Here is a 9,894-nt window from a genome sequence, read left to right as displayed (position 1 = left end):
TCATCGTTCAAATCCTTTTAATCCTTCATATAACTTACAATGCACATCATCCTAGTGATTATCTTGCCGTGCCAAATTTGTAAAAATCAATTGATCACCCCAAAGACTTTTCATATCCATTTGTACCTCCTCAATACATCACCAAGTATCCGCGTAGACCATTAGAATTTGCCCGTATAGCTGCTATCAAGAAAATATTGTCAAATCTCCTTGTAAAATGAGAGTCTTGATATGACATTACTCATATCTGGTAAAATTGATGAAAATCAAATGCACTTCTTTTTATGGCAAATTTCACAACCAAACCCCCTTCCAAACGGTAGCAGTAGACTTTTTAACTATCATTCGATTGCTATACTGATTGTGTGGAATCAACTAACATCGTTTACGAGGATTCGTCCGCCCTTATTCCCACCACCGAAAATCTACATTGCCCCTGCCCCAAAGCTTCGTCAAGTACAAGAAAATCAACAAACTAGAAGCTGACATGAAATTAGACTTTGAAAAATCTGGAGATTTTTCACACAATTAGATCTACTACTACATGATTCAATTTAAACAAACATTACGAAGGTAATAAAATCAAATTTGAAGTGGGTAACAGTAACAAGAAACAACTGATATGGAAAATTCATAAATCAAGGTGGCAGTAATGGTGGTGAAGGAGAAGAAAATTTAAGTAGTGGAAAAACAAATAGAAGAGAGGGGTAAATGGGGTTATGAGTGGTGAGTTGGCATGCTACGTGACATTCACCTCATCAAATGTCATTGCTACGTAGAATTAGATGTTCACTTTTGACAAATTTAACGGAGAATGAGAATATTTGAACCAATAGTATAATGATAGGAGTAAAATACTACAAGTGTTAGAAAACTTGGGGGTTGGATCCAACAATTTCTAATTAAAGACGGGGGTAAAATGTAGATAGATCGGACATATGATTCATCAGTTTTAAGATCACACTAACTGTCAACTCAACTCTTACCTGTCTTCTTCATCAAACCCGAAATTGCCTTAATCGGATCCTACGTTGACCCGAATTTAGATCCGCCAAAATGAACGACACAGATGTCTCAAAGCAGATCCAACAAATGGTCAGATTTATCCGTCAGGAAGCTGAAGAAAAAGCCAATGAGATTTCAGTTTCTGCTGAAGAAGTAAGCACTCTCTCTCTATATATATATATTTGTTATACAAATTAAACAGAATTCAATTTAATTATTATTTCTGCATCCAACATTGTTTCAATTCATAGTCTAGTGTTCTATTTTTGTGATATAAAATAAATGTAAATATATAGGTACTTCTCGAAGATTTTGAGTTATATATGTAGTTCGAATGTGTTTAAATTTTTGTTATACAGATCATTTGAAGACAATTTAATTATTTGTGCATCTAGCATTGTTCTTATTCATAGACGGATCCTAAATTTGAAGTGTGATAATAAATGTAAGGCATAATACATAAACATGCCCTCAAACTTGGCCTCAATTGGCAAGTGTGCCCTTCAACTTTAGGTATGTGCAAATAGGCACCTCAACTTGTATAAAGTTGAACAAGTAAACACGAATGCTGACGTGGCACATAAATATTGGAGGTGCCACGTCGGTGCCACATTGAGGTGACTATTTGCACACACCTAAAGTTGAAGGACACAATTGCCATCTGAGGCCAAGTTTGAGGGCCAATTTATGTATTATGCCTAAAATGTAAATATATAGGTGCTTTTAGAATTTCCAATTATATATGTGATTCGAGTCTAAATATTTTTTAAATGTGTACTTTTCGAAAAGTTTTGATTATCTATATTGAGGTGGATCCAAAATTTAAAGTCGCGAGTGTGAATAGTGCTGCAGTTACTATTATATCTGATAGTAAATGTAATATACTTTTTCGAAATTTTTTGAATTATATATGTCGAGTGTAAAAAGCTTTAAATGTGTACTTTTAGGAAAAGTTTGGACCTTTTTTAAGATAGTTGGAGTTGAAAAGTTTTATTATATACTCCTTGTGTTTCAATTTATGTGAACCTTTTCGGGTTATGAGGGTTAAACTGTATAACTTTGACCTTAGATTTTGACATAGATTTTTCAAGTTTATAAAAGTAAAATTTATATATATAGAGCCTGTTTGGATAGGCTTAAAATAAGCAGCTTATAAGCCAAAAAAAAAAAAGTTAGGGTGGGCTAACTTATTTTTTTTGGCTTATAAGCTGTTTTCAGCTTATAAACTGCTTCAGCTAAGCTAAGCCAAACGGGTCCAATTATTTTTTTGGATTTATTTTATGTACAAAATGACTTTAAGCTAGTCAGCCAAACACTCAAAAAAGCTGAAAACAACTTATAAGCAACTTATAAGTCAATCCAATCGGGCTCATAGAAACTACATAAAAAGTTCTATAAGTTATGATAATTTATAATTCAAATAATTTAGAAAAAACGTAAGGAAAACGTGGTCAAAGAACCACCTCGTAGACTCCCCAAATAGTAATAGGTTCACATAAATTGAAACAAAGGGAGTATATAGTTTGAGCTAAAAGTAACGGTGCTTCTAATTTCACTGACAAATAGTTGGATCTGGTTGAACATCACAACAACAACATACCCAGTGAATCCCACAACGTGGGGTCTGGGGAGGGTAGAGTGTACGCAGACCTTACCCCTACCTTAGGTAGGGAGGCTGTTTCCGGAAGACTCTCGGCTCAAGAAAAAGCATAGGAAAGGTCAGATACGGGCAAACAGTTCAAAGCAATTATGAAAATGAAAACAATGAAAGTAAATAAGCCATGATAAATCAAGATATACTCGCAGAAATCAAGGGACAAGAAACTATAGAGCAATACAACTACTCGTAAGAAAGGATAAACACGACTACCTACTAGCCTTCTACCCTAATATGAGTCCTCCATACCCTCCTATCTAAGGTCATGTCCTCGGTAAGTAGGAAATGCGCCATGTCCTGTCTAATCACCTCTCCCCAATACTTCTTCGGCCTACCTCTACCTCTTCTGAAACCGTTGCTATCCAGCCTCTCGCACCTCCACACTGGGGCATTTGCATCTCTCCGCATCACATGCCCAAACTATCTCAGCCTCGCTTCCCGCATCTTGTCTTCCACCGAGGCTACTCCAACCTTGTCTCGGATGACTTCATTCCTAATCCTAGCGCTTCTAGTGTGCCCACACATCCATCGCAGCATTCTCATTTCCGCCACTTTCATCGAGAAGTTGAATTCAATTAATTGTTTCTACATCTCACCTAGTTCCAATTCATAGGCGATCCAAAATTTAAAATCGGTGAGTGTGAATAGCTCTGAAGTCATTATTATATGTGATAATAAGTGTAACGATATATGTACTTCTCTAAAAAGTTCTAAATGTGTACTTTTCAAAATGTTTTGACTATCTGTTTCTGCATCTCTCGTGATTCCGATTCATAGGCAGATCCAAAATTTAAAATCGGCAAGTGTGAATAGCTCTGAAGTCACTATTAATATGTAATAGTAAGTGTAAAAATATATGAACTTCTCGAAAAATTTGAATTATATATGTGATTACAGTTTAAGGAGTTTTAAATGTGTACTTTCATAAAGTTTTGACTTTCTATTTTCTGCATCTAGCATTGTTTGGAGTCAGTGTTGGATCAAAAATTTAAAACCAGGGAATGTGAATAGCACTGCAGTCACTATTGTTTGTGATAATAACTGTAAATATATATGTAATTTTCAAAAATTTTGAATTATATATATTGTTCGAGTGTAAAAAGCTTCAAATGTGTACTTTCTGGAAAAGTTTCAACTTTTTTGTATATAATTGGAGTTGAAAAGTTTTAGTTATTTATATATAGTTTGAGCTGAAAGTAGGGGCGCGGCTAAAGTGACTGACACATAGTTGGATCTGCCTATTTTTGAAGTTTCTTTTAAGGTACCTAGAGAAATGACGTACAGTGGAATGTGGATGTGGTTGTTTCTTAGGAATTGAACAACGAGATGTTGAATTCAATTTATTCGTTTCTGCATCTCGTGTTGTTTGGAGTCATAGAAGGATCCAAAAATTAAAATCAGTATGTGTGAAGAGCACTGCACTCATTAAAAAGTTCTAAATGTGTATTTGTCAAAAAAGTTCTGACTTCATTATGCAAATATATGGGGACATTAATATATAGTTTAAGTGGGATGAATGTGTTGTGTAAATCTATCGGACTTTGTGATATTAAAAAAATGCGCGAGGCTGTGACTTCACGTACGTAAGCTTTTCTCTTTTCGTTGTCCGATATACGTTTTTTATGTTCCGGTCAATTCAGATTCTCGTCATGTAAATTTATTAAAAGGGAAAACATTTCAATGAACTGCGAATCTAGAATTTCAAAAAGATGTATGCGCTATTACGAAGAGGTGGATTTAGGATATAAATTTGACGAATTCTACCTTTAAGTTTTTAAAAAATAAAACCATTTTATTTTTGAAATGTTCAAACATTAGTTTAATTTAAAAGTAATTTTTTACATTTACATCTATATTTCATGTCAAAAATATTGGGATCAGTAGAACACATTGATTATATGCTACATCCTCCACCGCTGCTAGTATATATATATATATATATATATATAATATGTGTGTATGTGTGTGCACATATAGTTGGAGTTGAAATATAGTTTGAGCTGAAAATAGCGGTGTCTAAAGTCACTGACATACAGTGGATGTGATTGTTTCTTAGGAATTCAACATCGAGAAGTTACAGCTAGTGGAAGCAGAGAAGAAGAAGATCAGACAAGAGTATGAGCGCAAAGAGAAACAAGTGGACGTTCGCAAGAAGATGTAATTTTCCTTATTTGATTTGTTTTGTGCTTGTGTTATTATTGTGTTTTAGGTAAAATTGGCTTGAAGAGAAGTTGTTCGATTTTATGCTTGGGAATTCATATTGCTCGTCAAATGCTTCAATTTGATCTCATGTTAGCCATCAAAATGGCTGTTGTGCTTTAACTGTGAATGGAAGATATTCAGTAGTACTGTCACTGCAATAGCAATCACTTGATTTTGGATGAAAATGTTTGTTTTTATTTGGTGTCTTAGATGTATGAGTTGAGTTTTCACGTTTCAGTTTGAGAATACCTTTTTCTCTTTGGTAGCTCCAGATTTCTTCTTGTGTTGCTGCATGCTAGGTCTGGAACATCATGGATGTAGTTTTTCAGTTGTCGGTTTTGCTGGGTATTTCTGAAGTAAAAGAATTGTGTATAAATCTTACTGTAATAAAAAGAAAAAAAGCTTACTAATGGCATCTTCTGGAGCTTTTGTGCTTTGCAATATTCTACTGTTGTACTCTGCTACCATTAGTACCTTTTTTTAGTATTCTTGCTAGTTCGAATATAGTTCTTTTTGGAACAAGCCACATGGTTAGATTTGGTCTGACGTTGATGTCCTTACGATGTTCTCTTTTTATAGACTGTAGCAAGCCAGATCATGTTGAACTAGGTCCGAAGTTTAATTTTGAATTGCTATTGTTTTGCGAAAATAGCATTCTCTGTAGTCTGTGGTTCAGCTTATCTAATTTGAACTGCAATCGGGCGACATGGTCTTTGAAGTTTCTTTTTGATATATTTCTTGCAGTGAGTACTCCATGCAACTCAATGCCTCTAGGCTCAAAGTTCTTCAAGCTCAGGATGACTTGGTTAGCACCATGAAGGAGGCAACAGCGAAGGAGCTCTTACAAGTTGGCCAGCATCACCACAACCTCGTAGAGGCTATCCTTCCTCATCACCACCAAGGCTTTTATAAGAAGCTGTTGCATGATCTTATTGTTCAGGTATGATGGAAGTAAATCTACACCATTTTCTCTCTCTTTTTTTTTGTGGGTACTTCACGAATTAAACTATGAGATCTTAGAAACTGGGCAGGAATGTTATATGGAAGATATAATGTTTGTAGTTGACCAATATAGTCATCTGTTGAGAGGTGATAGATTATGAATCCTTATTTGGTTTCTATGGCATTTACTGTATTTTACAATGGCATGAGAACTTGAAAATTGTGAATATGTTTTGCTTCAAGTTCCGACTGGATCTTAAAATATTAAGTCTAAGACTACTAGAGTCATGTTATAGTATTAGATACCAAAAAATAATTGGATAGCATGACAAGGAACCTTACCTTCAAGCTGGATCCTTCTAAAATTGAGGCTTGACTAACACAAAATCTGAAATTGTAGCACTTACTCTCATGGTAATATGAAGCTTGCAGTTTCTTCTTTGCAAGTATTTAAATGTCTAGAGTGGTACGACCAAAGGCAATACAATGATTAACAGCCATGTTATAGTCTTATGTTGTTTCTGACCGTAATTGGCTCAACTGTTCATGGTGTCTGGATGGCGTACTGAACTTACTATTGCTTAGTCTTTAGGCATGATTTGAAACCAACTCTTTCTGTTGCAGAGTTTGCTTAGGCTTAAAGAGCCTTGTGTCCTGCTGCGTTGTCGGAAGCATGATGAACACCTGGTTAAACATGTATTGGATGCAGTGAAGGAAGAATACGCAGAGAAGGCAAACGTCCACGCACCTGAGATCATAGTTGACGACATCCACCTTCCTCCGGCTCCATCACACCATAATATGCATGGTCCTTCTTGGTAAGCTACTCTGGTTACAACTTTACTTTCATGAGGAAACCTGAAAGTACAGCCCGTCGTTTTTAATTCAGGTTGTGATATCTGTTGGTCGGATTCCTTTCTTTCTCCTGTTTTGTGTGTTACTGCTTTTGGGAGAAATTACCTTTCTGAAAAATCATGTAGATCCTCTTACTAACTTCTCTCTCTTTATCCCCACAGCTCTGGAGGAGTGGTGATGGCTTCAAGAGATGGGAAAATTGTGTGTGAAAACACTCTTGATGCCAGATTGGAAGTTGTGTTCCGTAAAAAACTACCAGAGGTACTTTCTTCTGCCCTTTCCTTCATACTTCTCAGGTTTCTGTGATCTGGTCTTGCCCATTCTTTTGATCTTCATTCCTCCATTGTACGTGATCTACTGCTAGAGTTTTAGCTGTCTATAGATCCCTCGTTATTTAAAATTTCATTCAGATGAGTTACAAAGTCTCTTAAATTGTTCATTGTTTAATTTGATATACGTGTTAGATGTTTACCGTTTCTGATTCATGATTGATCTCTATGGAATAGCTTCTTGCAGCTCAATTCATTGACATGTTGTACCTCTTAGCTATGTGGTTTAAAATTTGCACTGTCATCTCCTTATCATTTTCGTCCGCTAAATTCAGTTATCTGGGTCTAGGGTGGGTAGTTGTTTCCTAATTCCTAGATATTATTATCAAGTACGGATTGAATGAAGGTTTAGAGGTCCGTCCTTGTGTTTGTACATTGAACGAGTGTGCTTCTTCCATCAGTTTCTTTGACATTATTTATCTCTGCTTAATTATTTGTTAATTTTAATGGCTGTTGTCCTGAATCTTGCAGATCCGCAAGTGCCTATTCGGTCAGGTTACTGCTTGAGGGGCTGGAACCTTTCCCTGTATTTATCACTCTCCGGTCATCGCTCTGTGGATTCTGAATTGGCGAACGACTGGATTCAAATCATCATGGCTCTGCTTGTGTACTCTACTTCGTTTTCTCTGAAAGACTTGTTTGCATTATTGAAGCTGTCTTGTTTTCTTGTGATTGTTTCATTGGGGCATTGCAACAAATTCGGGTTAAGTGATATACTTAATTATGTACTCTAGCATTGGATCTGGGCATTTTTTGCAGTGTAATGTTTGGAAATAAATTTAAGTTGCTTGATTTATCAGTTTGAGACAAATTTATTGTGAGTAATATCCTTCTGTGTACTTGATGAATAAAATCTGTGCTACTCAAGGATTTGTTTGCATTGATAGTGTAAAAATCTTTTATTTGCATTGATAGTGTAAAAATCTTTTATACCTTTAGTATATATGATCAAGTCTAACCAATTAATTATCAGATTTTTATATTACCGACTTCTAGTTGGTTCATACATTTACCAATACTTAAAGGAGTATCTAGATGGTGTAAAAATTTTGGTACTCTTGATATACATGAAGCATACTCTATTCGGACGTAGTGTTGAAATACGTTGAAAATGCTTTCCAAGGGGCCTTTGGTACGCGGGATAAGGTGAGATATAACTGGAGTAAGTTAGGATAAATTTTGCATCTTGTTTGGTCGTGTAAATTTATACTTTCAACTAACCAAGGTATTAAATTTATCCCAAATTTAATTTTGGATATCCCATCTAATCTCATCAGAATTTGTCTAATTTTATCACCTCCAGCTGAGATAAATTGGGATCAATTTATACCTTCGATCAAACAAGGTATAAATTTATTCCAAATTTAATTTTGGATATCCCATCAAGCTTGGTATTATTGTATCCTGCTTTTCAACTGGGATAAATTAGTCCATAAAGTATCATCCTAGGACTATAATTCCGAAATAACTTAATCCACATACCAGACAACCCCTTTAAAGAAATGTATGCTCCCCTTCTTTACGAGACTACTATGGGATTAAATGCAAATAGTTTTGGTAAATTTTACGAGTTTTAAAATTTTTAAATTAAGCAAAGAGTGGAGTAATTCTTCTTTAAGAAAGCAAGAGCTAGCAATTTATTCTTTCAAGTGTAAAAAGCTGGACAAGAAAGAGCGTTATATAGACACATCTTCTCATTTAAAACATTTATTTTTAGTAGTTATATTTAAATAATTTTCTAATAGTTAGCCTATCCTGGCTGCTTAGACATGCATCTACATACATATATCATAAGGAATTTATCTCAGTTTGCCTTGAATTCATCGAGGAAAGAGAAAGCGCGATTCAACAATATCGCGTGGGTGAAGATGGACAATAATATTGACAAATAGAATCTTTTAATTTCCAACAATTCTTTGATAATAAAGTAAATCAGAAACAAGGGCAGAATCGTAGTTATAGTTACGAGTTTGGCAGAACTTTGCAATTTTAGTTTAACCTTGCATTTGTGTTAAAAAAACTACTATTTAATATGTAGAAGAGTCGATGCAGAATCCACTAGCAAATAGAATTATGATTCAAATTCATAAACTAAAAATCTTTGTGTGCTTCTAATTGGAGATATATGCATAGTGTTGGATGCTTTCACGAGAGATTGAATCCACGAGGTGAAAGTGCAATGATCTAATTTAAGTTAATTTCCAAATTTGAAACATCAAATTAGGCACAAGTTTGGAGTTTACTCGAATAAGGTCCAACACTTGAGTAATTATTGTGTGGTGATAAAGAGCCTTATATATGATTTTATATAAAAACGTGAACCAAAAATCACAACAAAAAAGTTAATAGTCTTGGATGTATAATCCCTACTTGTAAACATATTTCAACCTGTGTCATACAATCGATTAAGTTGGACAAGCGGATCTAAAATTTAATTTTTATGAGTTCGGATTTAAAATTCTATCACAATTTTAGGTGTCGTATGGCCATAAATATAAAAAAAAAAAATTCATTTTTTTTGGAATTTTAGAGTTGGAGTTGGAGTTGTGTTTGGCCATAGTTTTTGAAATTGTAGTTTTTGTTGAAATGTAGTTGTAAAAAAGTGAAAAAATTTTGAAAAACAAGTTTTTTGAGTTTTTGGTATTCCGGAATACAACTTCAAGTTGTATTCGGAATTTTCATGGCCAAACGCTGATTCCGAAAAAAAGTGAATAATTTTTATGGTCAAACGACACCTTAGTTTATTGGATTCAAAACCTACTATTTATATTAATTTAATAGTTTTTTTGACAAATATTATAGATTTTAAATTTAAACTATTGAGTTCTGATGAATTTATATCTTCTTCACTATATTCGCCATGCTAACTTAAGTTTTTTTTTTGGGTTTGGAAGAGATTTATGA

General features: G+C 34.5%; 1 protein-coding gene across 1 annotated transcript; it reads left to right on the top strand.

Annotated features, from left to right (window-relative positions):
- The first annotated feature begins 950 nt into the window (after window positions 1–950).
- Window positions 951–7,870, top strand: LOC132609921 (V-type proton ATPase subunit E-like). The gene is made up of 6 exons (XM_060324131.1): window positions 951–1,158; window positions 4,719–4,819; window positions 5,609–5,804; window positions 6,431–6,624; window positions 6,823–6,922; window positions 7,462–7,870. The coding sequence occupies exons 1-6, from the start codon at window positions 1,057–1,059 to the stop codon at window positions 7,495–7,497; spliced, it is 729 nt and encodes a 242-aa protein (XP_060180114.1). The 5' UTR covers window positions 951–1,056; the 3' UTR covers window positions 7,498–7,870.
- The last annotated feature ends 2,024 nt before the right edge of the window (window positions 7,871–9,894 follow it).

This window comes from Lycium barbarum, chromosome 9, assembly GCF_019175385.1.
Source record: "Lycium barbarum isolate Lr01 chromosome 9, ASM1917538v2, whole genome shotgun sequence".
In the NCBI taxonomy this organism is placed as follows: domain Eukaryota; kingdom Viridiplantae; phylum Streptophyta; class Magnoliopsida; order Solanales; family Solanaceae; genus Lycium; species Lycium barbarum.
This window is presented reverse-complemented; position numbering and strand designations above follow the sequence as displayed.

Coding starts and splice junctions, on each gene's coding strand:
- LOC132609921 (XM_060324131.1), top strand. CDS start 1,057: ATGAACGACACAGATGTCTCAAAGCAGATCCAACAAATGGTCAGATTT. Junction 1,159..4,718: donor TTTCAGTTTCTGCTGAAGAA/GTAAGCACTCTC, acceptor ATTGTTTCTTAG/GAATTCAACATCGAGAAGTT. Junction 6,923..7,461: donor TCCGTAAAAAACTACCAGAG/GTACTTTCTTCT, acceptor TGAATCTTGCAG/ATCCGCAAGTGCCTATTCGG.